At 32.5% G+C, this 25723-nt stretch overlaps 1 protein-coding gene across 1 annotated transcript in view; it reads right to left on the bottom strand.

Annotated features, from left to right (window-relative positions):
- Positions 1-3856: 3856 nt before the first annotated feature.
- The window catches only part of LOC140045020 (uncharacterized), a 164110-nt gene continuing 142243 nt past the window's right edge, over positions 3857-25723 (bottom strand). Inside the window, exon 5 of the mRNA XM_072089756.1 lies at positions 3857-4115. Coding sequence (XP_071945857.1) covers positions 3870-4115 — 246 coding nt within the window. The 3' untranslated portion in view covers positions 3857-3869. The remainder of the gene's footprint in view (positions 4116-25723) is intronic.

The raw sequence follows: 25723 nt of genomic DNA, 5'->3' as shown, positions 1-25723 counted from the left end.
TTGTACTTCATACTAAGTACATTTGAGAATACTTGCGAAAAAAGTTCTTGGGTGGGAGACGAACCCACGACCTCCAGATCACTAGCCTGCCGTTCATACCTCTGACCGCTTGCGCTGATGGCTAGTGGTTAGATTCGAGCCCAAGTACGCAGCGTAATTGTATTAAACTACTGTGGAGTAGCTTTGCGTCAGGGAGTTGAGTAATTGGTCAGATGTTTTGCCCTATTCCCTACTCCACAGTAGTTTAATACAATTACAACCCTATATATTTGAATGACTTCCAGCCCTATAGTGATTATGATCATACTGCTGTAGCATAGGACTACCCCTGTACCTACTACACCACATAAAATATAAACAGTGATTATGACCATAATGCTGTAGTATAGGAACCCCTACCCCTGTACCTACTACACCACATAAAATATAAACAGTAATTATGATATACTGCTGTAGCATAGGACTACCCCTGTACCTACTACACCACATAAAATATAAACAGTGCGCATGATCAACTGCTGTTACGCATACTCTAATAATCTTAAGATAATGAAGCCTTGTAGCTACAAATGAATATCAATATATTATCTACAATTGTAACTCAAAGTATTGATATGGATTGGCATGGTAAGGTCCTGGTCAAATTCATTTACACAATTATTATTTAAAGAATATTTTAAGGCACTGTAATCAATAGCTATGTAAAAAAGTACCCATGGGACTACAGAGGTGATTACTGAGTAATTATTGCATGTATAAGTTTGTTTGTCCCAACATTTAGTCTGTCCATTGTCTGTAGTCTATCCAATTTTTGTGTAAATTAAATCAAGCAAATTGACCAATCACGATGTGATGGATTATACGAACTGTTGCTTGTTATTGGTCAACTCACTTGCGTAGCGACTACATTGCGCTGGCAACCAAATTAAACAAAGTTTTATTTCTGTTTGACTATAAACTATAGCACTGTATGTTTTATACCTATAAAATGGAGTATAATAAGTAATGCATAATGAAAATAAAAATATATTTGTATTTTAGTTATTCTGTATTATTTTAGGCTTCATCATCCAAATGTATTTATTCTGAATTAATTTGAATGTTAATGTAAGAGGCTGAATGTAATGAAAAAGAGACTATTATTGTTTTACAGTAGAATGAAACTATAAGAATGAAATTGTCAGTCATAAATGAATATATATGATGGAAATTAAGAAAGGCATTTTAAAAATCCCTAATTTTGATAAAGAGTGAATGAGTAGAATGTATGCCTGACATGACTCAGAAGCCTGATTCTAAGAGGTACCTGTTGACTATTTATTTACAATAGAAATGAAAATACTGACAATAATTAGTACTACTATTTAGTATAGCTGTTGCATGTGGTGTGCTGTTAAAATTTGAAATCACTGAATTTACAATAAAACCGTCTGAAATATTTTCTCATTGGTTATCCTTGTGATTGTTAGTTTTATTTGAGTTTCTTTGAATTGTCTATTTTTGGCATCCGTATCGTATGAACAATTTCGTGTTTTAGAAAATGTAATCCTGCCCCGAAGATTCTTTATATAAGTTCGAAGATGTCTGACGGAAACTGTGTTATTATTTTACATTTAATTAATTAATTAATTTCCATCTTCACTTTTGGGGACAATATATCTTTAAGTTTAAAACGTTATTTATAAGCATTTGAATTAGTCAACATATTAAACTACTGTGTTCTAACAATATTTAAAATAAATGCATATAAAAATTTTGTTCTGGGCTTTACTTTCTCGTCCCAAGTGAGAACTTTGAGGCCGTGGAGGTTAACCGATCGTTTATGAGATGCTTTTGTGTATAAAATGTCCAATAATAATTATCATTGTAGGACTACTCTCCACCAACAAACTTTATTTGTATGTATTACGTCACGTCTTAAAAAAAGGGAGAATTGGCAATAACTAACAAAATCCATAAAAGTCCAATAAAAGAATGACGAGTGAGGGCGCACTTTATTTTATGGAAGGCCATTTTTATTTGTACATTTTTAAACACATATCTGTAAATATTTTAGTTTATACTTGGGTTTTCTTTATATGTTATGTATTTTATTATATAATTTATTGTAAACTATATTTAAATTATTGTATAAACTGTTAATGTCGTAGGTTTTATAGCTTTGTTATTGTATTATTCAACTGGCGGTAACGGCATCTCGTATTGTCAGTCACGCTTCGGCGCATTCGCTGTACACAATAATACGACATGAGGCGGCTATAAATTGGCTATAAAACTATAATTTTCTAATAAAATCAGACGCAAAATCAAGAAATGTTATTACCAATATACATAGGACCTACGGATGAAATGTTATTACCAATATACATAGGACCTACGGATGAAATGTTATTACCAATATACATAGGACCTACGGATGAAATGTTATTACCAATATACATAGGACCTACAGATGAAATGTTATTACCAATATACATAGGACCTACGGATGAAATGTTATTACCAATATACATAGGACCTACGGATGAAATGTTATTACCAATATACATAGGACCTACGGATGAAATGTTATTACCAATATACATAGGACCTACGGATGAAATGTTATTACCAATATACATAGGACCTACGGATGAAATGTTATTACCAATATACATAGGACCTACGGATGAAATGTTATTACCAATATACATAGGACCTACGGATGAAATGTTATTACCAATATACATAGGACCTACGGATGAAATGTTATTACCAATATACATAGGACCTACGGATGAAATGTTATTACCAATATACATAGGACCTACGGATGAAATGTTATTACCAATATACATAGGACCTACGGATGAAATGTTATTACCAATATACATAGGACCTACGGATGAAATGTTATTACCAATATACATAGGACCTACGGATGAAATGTTATTACCAATATACATATGGACCTACGGATGAAATGTTATTAGGGTACGTTCTTATACCATGGTGGGTGATTTTTGACTGGACTAATAGCCACAGTATCATGAATGCTGATAATACTATCGATTGACAGTAAGTAAATTTATGTGAACCAAAAGATTATTTCTTAATAGGTGTTACTGCCGAAATTTGAGCATGTGCATTTTGAATGTCTTTGTCTTTGTGGTCTTTCTTCATTTCAACTAATGAAACATAGCAACCAGAAGGATTGATTGATAGGAATGAAGGTATGGATATATCATGTTATAATAGTGCACAATTGCTAACACAAATAGCTAATGAGCAAGCAAAAAGAAAGAGTTTTCATCCAAAAGAAAAACTTGATTCGATCTTTGGTGTTCAATGAGCATGTGCTAAATATTTACCGTAGACAATTTTTTAGATTTCTTTTTTTTTATAGCAAAACTGGCATTCTTATTTTGTTTGAATAAAATTTACCAAAATTATAAACACAGTGACAAATTTGTTGCCAACATGAAATGCATTAAATAATATTATAATCGTTATAAAAAATTGTATTAAAATTAGCATTACTAATGTAATGATAAAAAAAAGTTTGAAGAAGATTGATTATACAAGGATATTCTGAGACAGATACAATGCAGGAGTTGCATTAGTTGTAGTTGTCATACCAACAAGAAACTTCAAAACCAAAGTGATTTTAATAACCAAATTACAGTAATCCACCCAATGATTGCTAGATTAACTGCAGATTTTTAATAGCCTAAAAAATAGCATTTTAAACTTGTTTAATTATTTTCGGTCTATGTTGACTTGCCTACACTATCTTGATGGTAAATTTGTTAAATTTAAGATGCTGAATAATTAGACAATTTAATAAAATTTGAAATAAGAAAAAATATGAAGGTATTAACAAGTAGCCACTATACCGTAATAAAATAATTACATTCTTTAGGAATGCATTTTGTGCAATTCTGTTTGAGGAACAAGCATTTTAATCTAAAATGAATAAGTACAACATTTAGGATTCTGATCATGAATGCTATTACAAAAATTAATTTATGACTTACATTATTTTGTTGGTCCACTGCTGCTGCCATGTCTACCAATGTTTGGCAGACATCAACATGACCATATCTTGCACCCCAATGCAATGCTGTATTGCCACTCTATTTAATATTTAAAAAATACATATGTTAGAAAAATGCACATATTTTTGTTAATAAGAAAATAACAAAACAACAAGAATCTTTTTACAATAATATATCACAGTTGAATAAAAGTATATCTCAAACTAGTAAGTGTACTTGCCCAAGGGAAAGTTTCAATTATAGTTTAAAACACAGTACAATTGCAATCAAGTAAAGTTTGATACCTCATAATGCTCTTCCTAATTGTGGCCATTTTTATTCACCATATGTATGAATGCATGCAATAACAAAAAACAGACAAACATACAAAAAGTGGTGAATTTCCACAAAATCCTCCTCTGAAGCCCCTGCATGTTCAGTATAAGTAGTAAAATGTTATAGATATTAGGGGAGAAGAGAAAATAACATGATAGTAGATAGACGTATAGAGTATAGAGAAGAAAGGTCTAGACTGGTAGAAAGTTGTATTAATACTGAGTTACAAGAAATAAAAGTTTTAGTTGAATACGGTATACTTTTTGTTTGAGAAATCATTCAGTGTCAGTGTCAGTGGACGTTGCGTGGATTTAAATACGCCAGAGAACGCATACGCTCGGAACCGACTCTATATATTCACTACAACCCCATTGACCACAATATTGGATCAAAGATGTTGGATAATGTTGAAACTACATATAACATTCCTAGTACAATTGGGTCATTTTGATACCCTGTATGTATAGATGCATGCAATGGGAAAAATGTATAATTATAAACAAACTCTCTATATAGGCCTATAATAAAGATGTTATGGTTATATGGTATTAAAGTCTCCTTTGAACATGATGCATTCGAGGAATGTGAACAATTTAGATAAAATTAAAAAGGAGTAATAGAAGAGCAATGTTAAAATTAGTTGTATCAAGTTAGAAAATGAAATTGAAAAAGTTGCCAAACAATTATATAGAGGGTACAAACCATCAGATAGAAGGCCTGACATTTAGAAAAATCAGCATATTTTCAATTGCAATGCAATTATTGTTTTAAGAAATCTTTAGTATTAATTCAAATATTTAAATGTTTACATACTGAAGAATCAAGTTCAATAACTTTGTCAACTAGACTAAAAGCAGGTCACATATACTACCATACTTTTAATTTCCAGCCCTACGTGAGTATGATCACACTGATGCAGCCATACTACTGTACCCACTGCACCACAAAATATAAACAGTGTGTATATTTGAATGATTTCCAACCCTATAAGTGATTATGACCATACTGCTGTAGCTATAAGCCTACCCCTGTACCTACTACACCACACAATATAAACAGTGATTATGATCATACTGCTGTAGCTAGTATAGGACTACCCCTGTACTTACTACACCACATAAAATATAAACAGTGATTATGACCTACTGCTGACAGTAGCTATAGGCCTACTCCGGTACGTACTACACCATACAATATAAACAGTGATTATGATCATACTGCTGTAGCTAGTATAGGACTACCCCTGTACCTACTACACCACACAAAATATAAACAGTGAGTATGACCTACTGCTGTAGCTATAGGCCTACCCTTGTACTCGTTACACCAAACAAAATATAAACAGTGTGTATGATCATACTGCTGTTACGCATACTCTAATAATCTTAAGATAATGAAGCCTTGTAGCTACAAATGAATATCAATATATTATCTACAATTGTAACTCAAAGTATTGATATGGATTGGCATGGTAAGGTCCTGGTCAAATTCATTTACACAATTATTATTTAAAGAATATTTTAAGGCACTGTAATCAATAACTATGTAAAAAAGTACCCATGGGACTACAGAGGTGATTACTGAGTAATTATTGCATGTATAAGTTTGTTTGTCCCAACATTTAGTCTGTCCATTTGTCTGTAGTCTATCCAATTTTTGTGTAAATTAAATCAAGCAAATTGACCAATCACGATGTGATGGATTATACGAACTGTTGCTTGTTATTGGTCAACTCACTTGCGTAGCGACTACATTGCGCTGGCAACCAAATTAAACAAAGTTTTATTTCTGTTTGACTATAAACTATAGCACTGTATGTTTTATACCTATAAAATGGAGTATAATAAGTAATGTATAATGAAAATAAAAATATATTTGTATTTTAGTTATTCTATATTTTTTTAGGCTTCATCATCCAAATGTATTTATTCTGAATTAATTTGAATGTTAATGTAAGAGGCTGAATGTAATGAAAAAGAGACTATTATTGTTTTACAGTAGAATGAACCTATAAGAATAAAATTGTCAATGTCAGTCATAAATGAATATATATGATGGAAATTAAGAAAGGCATTTTAAAAATCCCAAATTTTGATAAAGAGTGAATGAGTAGAATGTATGCCTGACATGACTCAGAAGCCTGATTCTAAGAGGTATCTGTTGACTATTTATTTACAATAGAAATGAAAATACTGACAATAATTAGTACTACTATTTAGTACAGCTGTTGCATGTGGTGTGCTGTTAAAATTTGAAATCACTGAATTTACAATAAAACCTACTAGCGACTTTATGACAGGACGGTAGACGAAGGTGGACGGTAGACGAAAGGATATGGTAATCTACACAAAATATTAATCTGCACATGCTTATGCACATTATACTGAGCATACTCTGTTCTGTTCATTATACTGAGCAGACTCTGTTCTATTCAATATACTGAGCATACTCTGTTCTGTTCATTATCAGGACTTATATTTGGTCGATTTAACATTCAATCCAATGAAACTTTGCAACAATAAAAAATGGGTGTACAGTACGCAAAGGGAATACACATTGTAGTTTTTCATTTTTAACTTAATTAAAATATCATATTTTGTTATTATTGTATATTATATAATACCTCGTGAGGGCGTGTGGCGCAGTATGTTGGACATTCGACTACTGATCATGAGATCGAGGTTCGAATCCAACTCTCGCCGCATTGCTTGTATCTAATAGGCAAGGTACTTTACTTACGTTTGCCTCTCTCCACCCAGGTGTATAAAATGAGTACCCGGTTAGATCAAGACACAACATTGCGCTGTCGCCTCGCTGATATATAACCTTTCATCATTGACCTCGTGCCATTATTTGTACCATTACACTCATAAACATTCATTATTTGTATATTATTATATGTGTAGGCTGTGAATTCAATTCAATTTAATTTCAATTCAATAACATTTATTCAATAATGACAATAAAAACAAGCATCCTCGTAGCCTCTTTTAAGGTTTTTATTAGGTGATTTAGTTCATCCTTTTGAACTTTGCAATTTAAGGCACGATCACTGTTTTAACATTTTTAAAGTTTATTTTTAATCTTTGATATTTTGTGGATAAATAAAAGTTTGACATTCTGTTAACAAATATTAAGCTTTACAAAATCATTAAAGTTGATCTTTTTATTTTGTGATTTTCAAGTAGTATACTGTTGACATTATTGCTTATACTTGAATGAATGCTATAAAGTAAGAATTGATAATCTGTCATTGTTCTAAAATATGAAAAACTGTAGCAACACCAACATTACAGTGGGTAGATTTATATTTAAACGAGTTTGCTTTTGTTATTGTCTTATAATGATGAAGAAGATGAATAAATATAACAATGATAGAAGATGGAATCATTTTAATTATACTACAGACTGTGCAAAGCACTGGTGCTCACTGCTGTTACCTATTTAATAAAGCATTCCATAATAATAACAATAATGCTTACATTTTATCATTATTCCTGATGGTGATCAAATAAAGTTTGAAACGTTGAATCATTGTTATTTGGAGTCAGTTTTATACTATGTTGTATTTATTATTATTTAAATAGATGATTAACAAGGCCGTATACATGGCTTTAGTCACGTGTGCAAATTTGAGTTAGTGTTTACCGACCGACCTACCGACCGACATAGTGAGCTTAGAGTCTCAGTGATTAAGTTCACTTAGGTTGACCCTGGTCTCCCAAATTTCATTTTTTTTGTATATACTGAAATAGACCAAAAAATGAAATGAAATCATCATCTAGTTTAATGCTGGTAATAGTTTTTTTTAATTTAAATGCTATTTCAATAAAGTCGTTTGTAAAAAAGGTCTAAAAAAATTAAATTAAATAAAATTTTGTACAGATTTTTGGGTTTTTATTGAACAGTACACTGGTACTGAAAGTGCTAACAATATAAACAGAATTTAAGTAAAATAAATGATGAGTGAGGGCACTGTGTAATATAAAATGTATAGGCCCTTGTAAACCACCTCACGAAGAACATAAAAGACCTTTGTCCATAAGATTTGGTGTTAATTCTAGGAACAAGTAGTAGGTTTTGATCAGCCGAACGAAGACAAGCAAGAGGGGTGTAGGAAAAATAGAAGATTAAATATTCTCTATTTTCATTTATAGTATTTGATTAAAACCGCAAGTCATATCGATGCTAGTTTTGCTACAGATTCTACATAGCCTATAAAGATGTTGATATATGATGGCACCAACTAATATGGAGGTTTCGCAACCTTACGAATACGATAATGGAAACGGATAGGTCATACATTTATTAAACTATCTATTTATCTATTTTGCACACTTTGCATTGAATAAAAAATGATTCATGATTATTTAATATAATTATAGATAATTTATTGAAAGTAATTTAGTAAAAATGCCAAGTCAATTTTGATAAATAGCAGTTTTTAAAGTCCTCTCTCGCTATACTAGGCCTATAGGCAACCTCCATTACAACATGTACATGCGCTTCATTCAAATTTACAGCAGTCATATTTTGGATGGCGCCCTCAATATTTCGAAACAGATTTGTACTGGCTTACAAAAACGAATAAGTTGGTGTGACGTATCCGTGTCGCAAAACCTCCCTCATGTTTGCACAACTACGTCCACTTTATGCTTCTTTGCCAGGAACCTATATTTACATACTATAAAATGTTAGACAGAATTGTTCTAAAAGAGTTACTCAATGCAGGGTGGGGGTCTTTAATGTTTTGTAGAGATACATCATTCAGGTCCCTCACCATATTTCAGAAAAGTAGTAATTTAAAAAAATGTTGAATCCTGGAAGTGAACCCAACTGAGACAGTTATTATGAAAAGGAGTTGCACAGTATTGATAGTTAAGTCACTGATGACAACATTTCTACATAGTATTTTTGATTAAAAAGTTTACACTGTGAAATATGATTTTCAAAATTTGACTACTTTGTCACAAAATAATAATAATCCAACAGGTGATCACTATAATTATGGTAATGAGCAAATTATTTGAATAACGATGTTTTGTGTAGACTGCAGAGTACCGCATACAGTCTTTTTGTAGACAACGGGAAGCGAGTGAGCATTGTCACCATAAGACAATGAAATTGGGATTTGCGTACGAGTAATGAATTAGGCTGCATTGTAAGTAGAATAGTTATATTTATAAACTAGATTTGAACTCGTCACTTTGACGAGTTCGGGTTATCCGCGCAAACGCAACATGCACATACGTTTAAAATATATGAACGCCGACAATTATTATGCCTTCCTATTACATGATTTAAATATGTTTACAGTGCTGAATTGTACCTATTTTGTAGCATACAGCATATTACAGTATTTACAGAATACACTGTATATGTTATATACAGTGTAGCATAGACGAAATTACGAGACCCATTTTTTAAATCCAATTATTAACACGATGACGTCATCAAATTGACATAAAGATAACTGTTTTAGAAGATAATTATCTAAATAAATACATTAATACAAAATTTAAGAATTTTGGGCACGTAAAAGTGGCATGCGCTCTCGTTTAAACGCAATGAACTTTTACGCAAGAATTGAAAATATGACTTTTTGAATTCAACTGGCCATATGATAATGTCATGACATCAGATAGACAAAATTTGTATATGAATTCATATCTACAATTCAACAACTTCTATAATAAGTTTAATCATGCGCGTCACTTTTTATTCTGACGAGCTATAACAGATAGAAGTTTACTGTAAAGATGAAAAGAAGTGACCCACGTTATTTACATTTTTAGACATGATGACGTCATAAAAATAAAAATATTTTTAACTCATGCGAAAGATAGTTTATTGACAGAGAAAATAATAAAATCTCGGAGGAAATTGAATACGTATAAGCGAGATGCGCTCTGTTGAATGTGATGAGCAATAACAAAAGAGACAAAAATCCTATATTTTACATTCGTGTGGCCATACGATGACGTCATAACATCCGAGAGGTAAAAATTCTGCATGAATTCATATCTACAATTTATCTTCTTACATAATAAGTAAAAAAAATTGGGGGTCACCTTTGATCCTGAAGAGCTATAATAGATTAAAAATAAGCATAATTTTGACAATATTTTGTCACTTTTGCAACTAAAATGCGCGCAAATGGTCTAAATCAACGTGTTCGTATGACGTCATTTTAATTTGAAATGATGTCAATCTTTTTTAAAATGACGAGGAAAGACTGTAAAATTATAATTCAAGAGAAAAACACATGATTTTCATGCTCCGTGCGCACCTTACGCGTAATTTTTTTCGCACGCGTAGATGTCATGATCAGCGTAGAAAGTTGATTAGAAATTAATTTTGCGCATTTTGAAATTTTAAATGCGCGTGCGCGCGTAACTTCTTGTGAAACATGCCATTTTTAATCCATAGAAAGTTTGCCCTTGATATGACTTAAATTTTCACCAAGTGTTTAATACAAAATTACTTTTATTTTCACGCTGCTGCTCTAGCCCGCTACGTCACACGAGATGACTCATTCATTAGATGAAATCAAGCAGCTTTATAGTACTACACTTTGACATTTTTGTTAAAATGGAAACTCCACTATAATTTATTGGTACCACCTGTTGAATCCAAAAACGGCTGAGAAAAGAGTCTAACGACAAATCCCAAAGCATTCTGGTATTTATGAGTCCCATGATATAATTCGCTGTCAGATAATCATTGAATTATTATCAAAACAGTCCATTGAAGTTTTTGTTTGTAATAGGATACTTGAAGTATCTAGGCGTGATGAAATGACCCCCAGACTTGACCTTAGTAATAACAATAAGCGAGCAGCGTTTTTTGTAAGAAATATTCTTGTTTATCCTGTGATCAATCATTGAAATTCATAAAATCGCGCGTAAGTCACATTGCGCAACTCTGACGTCATTCAAAATATGGAGGTGCACAACTTCAGGTAAATGTCCATATGATGACAAAGTTATATATATGATATAGTCACAAGCAATAGGGGATATGCTGTAGACAAAAATCCGGGAAAGAAAGAAGAATAACAAAGAAGATGAAAAAGATATTTACAATCACAAGGGTTATCCTGCAACTAAGTTGCGGATAACCAAATAGATTGTTGGTCTAATGAATGTTATAGGGTACCGTAAATGAACTGTATACTACGGTATATTTGTCTGTGTTACAGTGCCACTTGAGAATAGAGAAGTGCCAAGATTAAGAAGATTAAGCTTAGAAAACATCAGAGAAATCACCGAAGAAATTATGGATAAGATGGAGTGGAAATATGGGAGTGACATGAACAAAGAGTACTGTATTTCGACGTAAAATTGGAAATGGACTCATGAAGATAATTCACCTGTAGATAATCTGGACATATAATATTATAGTGTTTTATATGTATATTATTCTTGTCTTGAGTCCACCCTCAACAACACACCAAACCCACTGGCAATGTTGCCGTGACATACTAATTATATAAAATCATAATTACAAAAAAAATCTTCAGAACTATTAATATTCTTCTTTGCGATGCTGTAGGGGTAGTTTCATGCACGATATCCAAACAAAATACCAGTCTAGAAATGGGTTTTAATACCTTTCAAATAATATTTGGCCGCACACACAATTTAGCAATTTATAAAAGTAAAAAATGACCTTTTCAGTGGTGTTTCTTTGGCAACTTTATAAAAAAAAAAGTTTTTTAAAAAGGAGGTTTTATGTGGCCTAATCAATAACCAATTAAGCCTATTTACTCCATCTTCTCCTAATATAATAAAACCGCTAGCGCCGTTTGAGCTGGGACACCTTTTAGTTCCTTTTATTTATTAAGCGTTGTTAGAACGGTACATTTTACAAAAAATGTGTTTTCAGACTAATTTATTTGCAAGTTGCCAAATGCTGCATTCGATAAATCTTGCGTCACAATCAGATCACTTAGAGGTCATCGCTAGCAAATATTGAGAGATAGCATGTGCTCGGCGCACATTTCAAACTTTTCGAAAGGATGGTAAGTATGGTTGGTTCATCCAAAAATAAGCTTGAACACCAAATGCATGTAATTAACACTAGGTTAGGTTTAGCATTACGTTACTTACAAGGCCTATAGGCTACTATAACTAGTTGAATTCAGGACGATTCGGTCCAGATGTGACAGTACAAACCAGCCCACCAATGTGCCTACTGTACTGTATATGCCTGACTTCTAATTCTATTATTAGTGCCTGGTAGCATTTTATGATATGAAATATGAAGTACATGATGGACTAACATTATGTTTAATATTATTCATTTTGATATTTAATTATTCATTTATGCAATTTAATTTCAAGGTGTGTACAAGGAGGTACAAGGAAAATGAAGTTGCAATCATATTTACTTCTACCACACAGAAAACAGGCATTGTTGCTCACCATAAACAAGGGCGGATCCAGCCTTGTAGTAAAGCGGGGAGGGGGGAGGGGACGCAACCAGTCACCAAGTACATGAGGCACAGGTGGGACCTGTGGTGAAGCAAATTTTGTTAAATGAAATTGTATTCTCACACGTAAAATTTATGATAAATGGCACCTATAGTTGGCCGGAAATGACACTCCCATAGCGTGTTAACAATTGGTAAAAAGATCATAGTCTACTTTTTCCGCTGGTAAACACACGTTCAATGTGACCATGAGGGGGAATCCCTGATAAAGGTACTTCCGGTATGGTAATAGTGAGCTTTCGAAGTGGCGACGCGAGACGCGGAAGTCAGTCAACCATGGATACCGTTGCATGCCTTTTGCGTCACGAATTATAAACTGTTTCAATTTTATGATCAGGTCATTGTCACATGATCACTAATACCAAAGTACCTGCCATCACCATGATTCATGATGATGATCGCATTTCCCTACTAGGGTCTAATTTAATAACACATTGTCATCACACAACAGTTCTTAAATATTTTTCTAAATAAAATACAATCAGTAGTACAAGTCGTGTCTTCCAAATCAGCCGAATCTCGTCTCGTGATGAGCAGGGCAAACAAACTGGCTTTGCTCTCGCATGCGCAGTAGGATTTCACAGTCTTTTGCATCTCGATAATCGGCGTGTCGTGTGTTTCGAAAGCTGCCTATTATTAACTACTTTAAAAAAATGATGCGACTTCAAATTTATCATGTTACCCTAGTTATGTTAAATAATACATAGTGAAAGAGCGTGTTTTAGGGCTTTAGGCTTATAGGTCTATATCTTAATAAAATAAAGGTCAAAAGGAAAATTACTAAAAAATGACAATGCTGTGGTAATCAGTGGCTGAATCTCTATACTGCTTATTAATTTGATTATCTTAACAATAACATGTAATAACAATTAATGCTGTAAATTTAATAAATAAAAATAGGCCTACATACTTCATCCAGCGGGGATACATATTCACATACTTAAGAATAATGACATCATAATTAAGGTTAATGTCCTGATGAACAAACATCAATAACAATGCATCTAGTCGATCTTCCATTATGGTATCTCAAACATAATTTTTTACAGTCTCCAGAGCTAAATTTTCTCGCTCTGCTGATGCACTGGTTGCAGGGTTTATAGTCATCAAAAAATGCAATTGAACATCTTTTCAGTAGTTTTCAAACACACAAACTCTCCAATGTTTTGGAGAGACTATCAGGACTGTTTTCAAATTACAGTATAGGAATCGCTTGGGTAAATGAGTATTCAAATATTTGTCATGTGCGCTCTATGTCTAGGCTGATAATATTCTTCAGAATTATCTAGCTATAAGCAGCAGAAGAACATGTGTCATACCACTTAGCAAAACACCCATAACAATAATTTTGTGTGACGACAGCAACAGCAATGGCAACCTCTAATAAAGACTAAATTAGCACGGCGCTAAAACAATGTGTTTTAATTAATGAATTAAAAGTACTTTACTTTCTCCCTTTGGATCTGCCACTGTTAAGACCAACTATCAAACAATCCTTTCACCACAAATCAAGACATTATTAAACATAGAACGATATTAGAGTGCTAGAATATTCAACCAGGTTGTTCTCCAGTTTCACCTGATATTAAAGAACAGACTTTGAAAGCTCAGAAAACATGACAATAAATGCAGTTTTAATGTCCTACACCAAACATGAGGATGGAAAATATGTGACTGACATAATAATTAAAAAATATTAACAAAACATAAATAAATGTCCATTTATACACAAACAATAAAGAAGATATCTATATTAAAATGTCTGGCTGTTTTAACTTTTACTTTATCGTTTTGATTTAGCTTTTTGTTTTTTTATTTCCATTGAGATCCAGTCACCCACAGCATTGTCATTACTTTTAGTAATTTGCCTTTTTTTTTTATTTGCAACTGCATGTTTGAAACATTTATTTTACAACTCTGCAATTTGTATTTTAAATTATATTACTTGCTTTTAGAATTAATGAAAACCAAAAAAGACACAAATATCAAAATAGGACTATTAACTGAACTCTTAAACATAAATGCTATAATGTATCTCTGGGTATTTGTTCTGTTAAAATGACAAATTTATAACAAAAATTAACCACTAATATAGCATTAACAATAATGTAATACATTACCACTAACATAACAACAGTTTAACCACTAGAATATTTGTTATGCTTTGAAAGTTGGAAATCTAGGATTCGAGTTACGTTTGTTTGTCCGCCAACTCTCGTTGGATAAATAATGGTTTGACTACTAAATTAAACTTAACCAAAATCTTTGTTTACTTATCTATACTTCAATGTTTTAACCTTTAGACAGTGTCTTAATTATCAGATGGAAATGTAAATTTTAATCTTAAAACAAATTTTCATTTTTTAAATTATCAGTCCGTGCCCATCCGGTCATCAATTTTGTAATCGTAAGACTTTCCGTATGGAAGTTGGAGATAAGTCACATTTACAGAGAGAGAGAGAGAGAGAGAGAGAAAGTATGAGAAAAAAGGTTTGTTATTGTAAAACTTGTTAGTGGGTGAAAGGATGACCTAATAAATATCACTGTTTTGTGTATTACATGTAGTTCCATGTAAACATTTTTTATTTCATTTTTAAAGTGGTTTTAATATTTTGATAAAATAAATTTTATAATAACATACACACACAACTAGGTGAACAACAATCACGCTACTCCACATGTTATGGCATTCTTTTGTAAATTGTTGTTTCCCTCCGCCAGGAGAGACACATTCAACAATCAGTATTCAACATTCAGTCAGGTAAGTACCACCATTGTGCTTATTTCAATTAACCCTACCCATCTTCCACCTCCTGTGTAATGTGCATCAATTCATTATAAGATTCATGCACTGTTTTATTAGATTAAGGAATTGTAATGTCGGCCTAGTAGAAACTGTTGTTACCAAGTTACACCGGCACTTTGTCATAATTTAATTTTGTGCATATTTCTAATATACAAATAATCCGCAATGCTTGTTTAATGTACAACACTTTATAATAATAATATTCATACTGTTTATTATATTAAAGAATTACACTGCAGTATTATTAACCTGCTTCCGTTGTTTAATGTTACAATGAGATAAAGATGTTACTGTTTCATGTTTATCAACCTTTTAGTGGAGGTTTTCATATCTGTCAGTTGATATATAAATTAAAATTAAAAAATAAAAATAAAATAATATTAAGTAAACTATTACCGGTAGGTAAAAAATATCAGTAGCCACACCCTCACCCAAATCAAAGTATTCAACATTCCTTCATTCATTATGGAAGTTACTGGTACAAAGGTGTAACATTTTTTATAATAACACATTCATGTACTGCATGCATTTCACCATAGTTCAATTTTGTACATATGTTAAAAAAATATAACCAACCTCATTTCACTTTAATAACATTCATGTACAATAAAAGTATAAATATATAAATCATGTCACTAAATGGTATATTTTTTCCTATTCATTAAACAGACCATGACAGAAATGACAAACAAAATGAAAATGAAGCTAGAAGGATTAATAAAGCAATAAAGGATTTCGGAAATGTGTAGAGATACAACAGTATGTACTAAACAAAATCTCACAGAACCAAGAAAAACATATCTTGGCAGATAGCAGTAATGATCTCTATAAAGTAGTCACTGAACAACACTTGTTGTTTGAGATCCGAAATACAATAAATTAAATTTTTAAAAATTTTTTTAACTGTTTAATACTGTCCAATGATTCCCCTTAACTGCTTGAAACATTGTAGGCCATATGTTTTTAAGTATTACAGTACAGTACTGAAATCTATTTATATGTAACTTTAAGTGTATACTACTATTTATGAACATGAAATAAAAACAATATGTTCTTTACAATAAACTACAAAAGATTAAAATGTTTTGTGATTTCTTTTTTCCCCAAATCAATTTTAATACACAACAATTGCATAAAAAAAGTTAGCAACTTACAGTACAGCATCTCTGTATCAAACATATTTGAAGAAAAAGTTAGGTGTTTCATTATATTTCATCATTTTTTATATTCTACTCAAATTATAATTAGATAAGAGAATTTACTTTGTTCTAATAGGGGATTGGGGAGATACTCTCGTTGTGAATTGTCATTTCCACGTCTCCCACTCGCAAAAAACCGAAGGCGGCATTTTTTATTAAATACACTTAGTCCAAAGGTTAAAAATGAGAACTGAAGGATGGACAGACAGTCAAACTAGGTTCAATAGACCCTATAAAAAGTAAAGACCCTATACTGTATGTCCTACAGTTGTAAAAATATTAAAATTAACGAATGAACGGACAGACACTAACCAGGCTAAATTCAACAAACTCGACAATTCAACTTTATTAAGTGGGACAGACAAAAGTTCAGCGTACATGTGAAAAATGTAGTACCATATTTGTCTCAGAGAAGAAAAACATAGAGAATTGACAAAGACACATAGGATTAAAACTGAAGTTCAACAAATTAAAAAATGTTTTCTCCACAAAAAAATATAGAATATTTCCAAAATAACTCTAAACTAATTTTCTACTTTAATGAAGTTTTGTACATTAGTGGTTAATGAAATTGTTTCATTAGTGGTTGATTGTTAGTGGGTGATAAGAAAAAACTGTACAATTTTATTTAGGGTTACAGTTTATTTTGAGGAGTGAAGTTATACCAGAATACAAGACTGATGTAGCATGCAGTAGTCGAAAACACATTGAATTATTGCAGAGCATAAAAGTGTCTACTTTGCATGTCTAAGAAGTTAGCATGCCTGTACAAAAATGTCAGTCTTGAATTCAGTGCTTTTTTGCATGTAACAATAACATAGTCTTCATTTGAAATACAGTTATCAATTTGTAAACCATTTTTTCAGTAAAAGTAAACAGAGGCTGCGCAGTAGTTTCTAATACATCATAGTGAAGCATGACCTTTGTGCAGTTGTTCATTGTTCTTTGAGCTTTTTTCTCGAAAAAACCGTTTAAAAATCGAGTAAATTTTCACGGAGATATCGCAGTTTTTATACCAGCTAACAAATTAATCATATTTTTTATCAAGCCATAGACGTATCATTTGGTAAATCGAAATTTTACCGTTTAAGCAACTTTTTAATTTAATAACCCTAGTGCATTTTGTAGCATATTAAAGACTCCAACTTATTTTAAAATCATATTTTAGTGCGCGCATGAAAAAAATTATATAATTTGTTCTCATGAATATTCAAAAATATACGTATATTAGAATTCCAACGACACAATTTCTTATTTTTATTACTGTATATGACATTTAATTTATGTTTCAGTCTATATTATTACACAAACCAGTAGTGGTGTTAGTAGTCTATGAGTGCTAGCTTACCTGTATAAACCGACAATAGCCCGTGCTCTCCAGAGGGAGGGCTTAGATACGAAAGTGAAAAGTTCCTAGAACACCCCTGCATTATAATGGACCCGTCCGCAACCACGCCCTCATGTGGGAACGTACCAACGTACCACCGTCATCATTTTCTTTCGTAACGTGAGAGCGTTACGTCGTATGATACCAAGTGTTAGCAAAACTAAAATTCTTCTATTTTAGTCTGATATTGTATAATTAAATTATTTATGATTTTTACGATCACATACTTAGAGTTCAGTGACATTGTAGGACTAAATTATACATCGTTTAACGATTTGTGGCTACACATAGGCCTACTATAATAGTAGGCCTCAGTTCGTAATATATTATTATTTAATAAATAGCCTAAATCAGGATAATATTTAATCCCATAATGATGGACATATTTAGTGCATACCATAACCGTAATAGGTTCAGGCATAGCGCCTATAGTAAGAATAAACAATCATTACAAGTAGAGTCACCAGTCAAAGTGGAAAAAAAAGGATTACAATCTTATCTGTTTAATTTATCTTGGTGAACAGGAAGTGTGATATAAACTCATTCTGCCTGAACACAATTTCAGTAATATTCACAATAACTTTTTCGTTATTAAGCATGATTGCTATAGTCTTGCATTATTTTAAGAATTATTAGATTTTTTTTCAAAAAAATCTGTCCAGTAGTTAAAAAGTAAAATTTTTCTGAGATATCCTTGTGGCTATTCTAATTATTACACACACCCCACTGCTCAAATGCATGTTGGCTATTCCAAACTTGCTGGCTAGTTGGTAGGGATTCTCATAGAGGTATTTTCACTATTAAATATATATTAAATAACTCCTTGCTGTTGGAAGTTTATTTTTAATATTAATAAAGTAAATAACAAGATAAAGAATTAGCTATAATTATAACACATTTAAAATGAATGCCTTTATAATTAATTAGTTACCTAAAGTAACTTTACTCCACTTTTTTTACATATAATATAATAATTTATTTGGAAGCTACACTTTAGAAACAGTGGCACACTTCTTGAATGAAGGTGCTTCCAGAGTAAGTAAAATAAATAAATATTATTTAACAATAGGCCTATTAGTACAAGGAAACATACTGGAGTCAACTTATTTGACAAAACAACGCATTTCAATTGGACAATTGGACAAATGTTGAAAATTAATCAAAATATTAATTAAGCACCTGATATCAATATATAAATTTACGTAAGGGCAAAATTCGGTAAATCGCGCGTTATTTCTAGAATGTTTACTCGATGGTATGTAAAGTTGGTTCGTACTTTCGGTACTGATTTTAACCACCTGATGTAACCCTGTTTACTAATTAAATTGAATTCGATAATTAGTTATTGACGATTAAAACGAATTTAGGTTCAACGATTTGCCCCAAATAGGGGTGTTTTCCGATCGTGGTATACACTGTCTAATGGATGTCCAATTTGAAAAATACCCGCAGACAATAATACGAGGACACTTCGCATTTTCCTATCTCCTCCTACGATAATTAAATGTAAACAAACTCTCTATTAATTAGGCCTATAATAAAGATGTTATGGTTATATGGTATTAAAGTCTCCTTTGAACATCCATGATACATATTTGAGGAATGTGAACAATTCAGATAAAATTAAAAAGGAGTACTAGAAGAGCAAATGTTGAAATTAGTTGTATCAAGTTATAAAATGAAATTGAAAAAGTCGCCAAACAATTATATTAGGATACAAACCATCAGATAGAAGGCCTGACATTTAGAAAAATCAGCATCTTTTCATTTGCAATTATTATTATTATTATTATTATTATTATTATTTATTTCCTTTATTGCATCAAGTAAACAGTGATGAAGTTGACATAAATATAATAGTAAATATATATAAAAAAAACATAGTATAACACAGTCCAAACAAGTAATACTAAAATATATCATAGTCCACAAATCAGTCTTTCAATGGCCATCATAGTACATCCAGTAACACAAACCAAAAGGGGTTCACAATTTGCTTATCATAACTCAGTTTATGATCATTCACCAATCATTGAAAACTCCGTGGAAAGTTTTTTGTGAGTTGTGTCCGGACTTTGGAGAGGGTGAACGATCTACGCGTCGGAGCTGATGGTTGTGTGTGGGAGGTTTAGGTAAGAGAGAGTATAATATATGATCTTCTTTTTTCATTTTATCAAAGAATTTTCTTGACAACTTCTCGCGGCGTTCAGATAGAGTGATGATGTTAAGGTATCTGCGGGTATCAGCATACGAGGTACCATCGGGGTATATTATGTTACACGCTCTTCTTTGGACATGTTCGATTTGGTCAGATTGTGCTTTGGATAAACTCGGGGACCAAACAGCACAGGCATATTCAAGAACTGGTCGTATCACTGCTTGATAGTATCGGAGCAATGCAATTATTGTTTTAAGAAATCTTTAGTATTACTATTAATTCAAATATTTAAATGTTTACATAATGAAGAATCAAGTTCAATAACTTTGTCAACTAGACTAAAAACAGGTCACATATACTACCATACTTTTAATTTCCAGCCCTACGTGAGTATGATCACACTGATGCAGCCATACTACTGTACCCACTGCACCACAAAATATAAACAGTGTGTATATTTGAATGATTTCCAGCCCTATAAGTGATTATGACCATACTGCTGTAGTATAGGAACCCCTACCACTGTACCTACTATACACCACACAAAATATAAACAGTGATTATGACCATACTGCTGTAGTATAGGAACCCCTACCACTGTACCTACTATACACCACACAAAATATAAACAGTGATTATGACCATACTGCTGTAGTATAGGAACCCCTACCACTGTACCTACTATACACCACACAAAATATAAACAGTGATTATGACCATACTGCTGTAGTATAGGAACCCCTACCACTGTACCTACTATACACCACACAAAATATAAACAGTGATTATGACCATACTGCTGTAGTATAGGAACCCCTACCACTGTACCTACTATACACCACACAAAATATAAACAGTGATTATGACCATACTGCTGTAGTATAGGAACCCCTACCACTGTACCTACTATACACCACACAAAATATAAACAGTGATTATGACCATACTGCTGTAGTATAGGAACCCCTACCACTGTACCTACTACACCACATAAAATATAAACAGTGATTATGACCATACTGCTGTAGTATAGGAACCCCTACCACTGTACCTACTACACCACATAAAATATAAACAGTGATTATGACCATACTGCTGTAGTATAGGAACCCCTACCACTGTACCTACTACACCACATAAAATATAAACAGTGATTATGACCATACTGCTGTAGTATAGGAACCCCTACCACTGTACCTACTACACCACATAAAATATAAACAGTGATTATGACCATACTGCTGTAGCTAGTATAGGTCTACCACTGTACCTACTATACACCACACAAAATATAAACAGTGATTATGACCTACTGCTGTAGCTATAGGCCTACCCCTGTACCTACTACACCACATAAAATATAAACAGTGATTATGACCATACTGCTGTAGTATAGGAACCCCTACCACTGTACCTACTACACCACATAAAATATAAACAGTGATTATGACCATACTGCTGTAGTATAGGAACCCCTACCACTGTACCTACTACACCACATAAAATATAAACAGTGATTATGACCATACTGCTGTAGCTAGTATAGGTCTACCACTATACCTACTACACACCACATAAAATATAAACAGTGATTATGACCTACTGCTGTAGCTATAGGCCTACCCCTGTACCTACTACACCACATAAAATATAAACAGTGATTATGACCATACTGCTGTAGTATAGGAACCCCTACCACTGTACCTACTACACCACATAAAATATAAACAGTGATTATGACCATACTGCTGTAGTATAGGAACCCCTACCACTGTACCTACTACACCACATAAAATATAAACAGTGATTATGACCATACTGCTGTAGTATAGGAACCCCTACCACTGTACCTACTACACCACATAAAATATAAACAGTGATTATGACCATACTGCTGTAGTATAGGAACCCCTACCACTGTACCTACTACACCACATAAAATATAAACAGTGATTATGACCATACTGCTGTAGTATAGGAACCCCTACCACTGTACCTACTACACCACATAAAATATAAACAGTGATTATGACCTACTGCTGCAGCTATAGGTCTACCCCTGTCCGTACTACACCACACAAAATATAAACAGTGATTATGACCTACTGCTGTAGCTATAGGCCTACCCCTGTACTCGTTACACCATACAAAATATAAACAGTGTGTATGATCATACTGCTGAATACGCATACTCTAATAATCTTAAGATAATGAAGCCTAGTGTATAGCTACAAATGAATATCAATATATTATCTACAATTGTAACTCAAAGTATTGATATGGATTAGCATGGTAAAGGTTCTGGTGAAATTCATTTACACAATTATTATTTAAAGAATATTTTAAGGCACTGTAATCAATAACTATTTTAAAGAGTACCCATGGGACTACAGAGGTGATTACTGAGTAATAATTGCATGTAATAAGTTTGTTTGTCCCAACATTTAGTCTGTCCATTTGTCTGTAGTCTATCCAATTTTTTTGTAAATTAAATCAAGCAAATTGACCAATCGCAATGTGATGGATTATACGAACTGTTGCTTGTTAATGGTCAACTCACTTGCGTAGCGCCTACATTGCGTTGGCAACCAAAGCTTTAGTAAACCAAGTTTTATTTTGGTTGACTGTTATTTACTTTTAAAGCGGGGTTCCGGGTTTAAAATGAATAGTAAAAAATAAAATATAATTGTTTGTCTCTTGAACGGTAAAAGTTTCACTTATTATAAAGTGAGCGGTGAAGCAGAATGAAGGCTGTGAAGTGAAGCTACGGCGATATGACACTGTTACAGAATAGGAAAATTTTGATCTTCCGACGACTCGTTATCATTAACCATATCAATTACTTTTGTAAAATTATGCTTATCTGATGTAATTTTAGTCGGCCTTCCCATTTATAATGTCAATTTTCTATGAAAATTCATCACAATTGTGTAAAATCATTTGGAGATTCAGTTTACGTTTGCCGATTTTCGCACTGACAATAGGGAAAAACCCTTAAAATTCAATGAAGCGTACCGTCTGTACATTCCTTCTGAGCGAGACGATAAACGTGCTCTCTGCCCATTCCTGGCATCGTCACGTGATAAGCAGATACAGTATACAATACCAAACTGGTCGGGTCGAGTATACCCCGTCTATAATCACAACATGAACGATGTACAGTATTTGATTGAAGGTCGATTCGACCTACCGGAATGGTATAGATAATATAGCTCGAATGAGAGAGTTGGAATATTTGTAAACATATTAGTATTGCTAATTTTAACAAGTGTAGCCTAGTAAAAGGACTGGTAGTATCAATTCGCATAGGGTCTACTACAGTACACTAGCTAGCTCAATTTTTAACTGGGCCGGATCGGCTAGGTCTCCTTCCTACTAGGTCTACTTGCTTGATGCAGTATCCGCTTTTTAGGAGAGTAAACTATTTTAAGCCTACTAGACGATCGAGACACCATACGTGCGGACGGCAATCGGACCTTGTTTTGCCTCAATATTTACAGCCGATTTTGTAGAACGTTTTAGGTTATATTGTTTATTATTGAGTTTGGTTGATAGGATGGGTTTGGAATCCACTGAGTTTTGTTATTTATGGGCCAATCGTTTAGTAGGCTAGCTAGGCCCATAGGCCCCATGTTTTAACGTAGCCATCCATTGTGGCATGGAATCCCTAGTCAGAATGGCTCTCACCCATAAAAAAAATGATTTAGGCTAGTACGTGAAGCCGAATACGATCTGTACTATAGCAGGGAAAAATTTCATTTGAAAATTTTGTTTAGCAAAATTGCTAATCAAACTGATTTTTTAGTCAAGAACATAGTTTTGTATTGTATTTTTTGCTAAGGTTGTTTTGTATAGCTTTTTGCTATGCTAAACTGGCGAAATTATTCCCTGCTATAGAGGTATAAAAATAGTATAATTTATGACTCCATGATCTGTACTAAATTTTGTATTTCATTAAATGTCAAATAAATATATGCTACTGTTATTACACTTAGGCCTAGCTTAGAAAATCTACAAAAAATGTATTTCATTATGATCGGGTGGTCATCGTTTGACAAGGGAGAGAGATGTAAATTAGTCAACAAACACAACGTACATGACGTCGCAAGTTTGGAATCCACTGATGACGTGATTTTGTGAATATCTCATGAATATTAATGAGCTTCCCTAAGCTGCTGAAAAACAGACTTTGCATGAATTTAAACTAAAATGTATATGAAATTTAATTTTTTTAATTTCTCATTATTACTTCTTCATTCTGACATGTCTATTGTTATAATATTTGTTATTTAATAAATAAACGATGTTTAAAAGCAATTTTAAACCCAGAATCCCCTTTAACTAGCACTGTATGTTTATACCTATAAAAGGTAGTATAAGTAATGTATATAAAAATCAAAATTTATTTGTATTTTAGTTATTCTGGTTTTTTTTTTTTTTAGGCTTCATCATCCAAATGTGTTTATTCTGAATTAATTTGAATGTTAATGTAAGAGGCTGAATGTAATGACAAAGAGAGTATTATTGTTCTACAGTAGAATGAAACTATAAGAATGAAATTGTCAGTCATAAATGAATATATATGATGGAAAGAAAGACATTTTAAAAATCCCAAATTTTTGGTAAAAGGTGAATGAGTAGAATATATGACTGACATGACTCAGAAGCCTGATTCTAAGAGGTCTCTGTTGACTATACATTTACAACAAAAATGAAAATACTGACAATGATTAGTACTACTGTATTAGCTGTTGCACGTAGTGTGCTATTAATTTACAATAAAACCTACTAGTGACTTTATGATGACAGGACGGTAGACGAAGGGGGACGGTAATCTACACAAAATATTAATCTGCGCATGCTTATGCACAGTATACTGAGCATACTCTGTTCTGTTCATTATCGGGACTTATATTTGGTTAATTTAACATTCAATCCAATGGACGGAGTAAAGTTCATTGCGTCATTTTGAAACTTTGCAACAATAAAAAATGGGTGTACAGTACGCATGGAATACACATCGTAGTTTTTCATGTTTAGTTAAACTTAATTAAAACATCAAATTTTGTCATTATTGTATATTATTGTATGTGTAGGCTGTGAATTAAATTCAATAACATTTATTCAATAACATTCATTCAATAATGATAAGACAAGAAAAACAAGCATCCTCGTATAGCCTCTTTTATGGTTTTTATTAGGTGTTTTAGTTCATCCTTTTGAACTTTGCTAACTAAACTTTAAATTTAAGTTACCGGTATTTATTTTAGTTAAAATAGTGTCAATGATCAACTTAAGGCACGATTAGAGTTTTAAGTTTATTTTTA

This window comes from Antedon mediterranea, chromosome 3, assembly GCF_964355755.1.
Source record: "Antedon mediterranea chromosome 3, ecAntMedi1.1, whole genome shotgun sequence".
In the NCBI taxonomy this organism is placed as follows: Eukaryota; Metazoa; Echinodermata; class Crinoidea; order Comatulida; family Antedonidae; genus Antedon; species Antedon mediterranea.
Note: the sequence above shows the minus strand (reverse complement) of the source record. Positions and strands in the feature narration are given on the sequence as shown.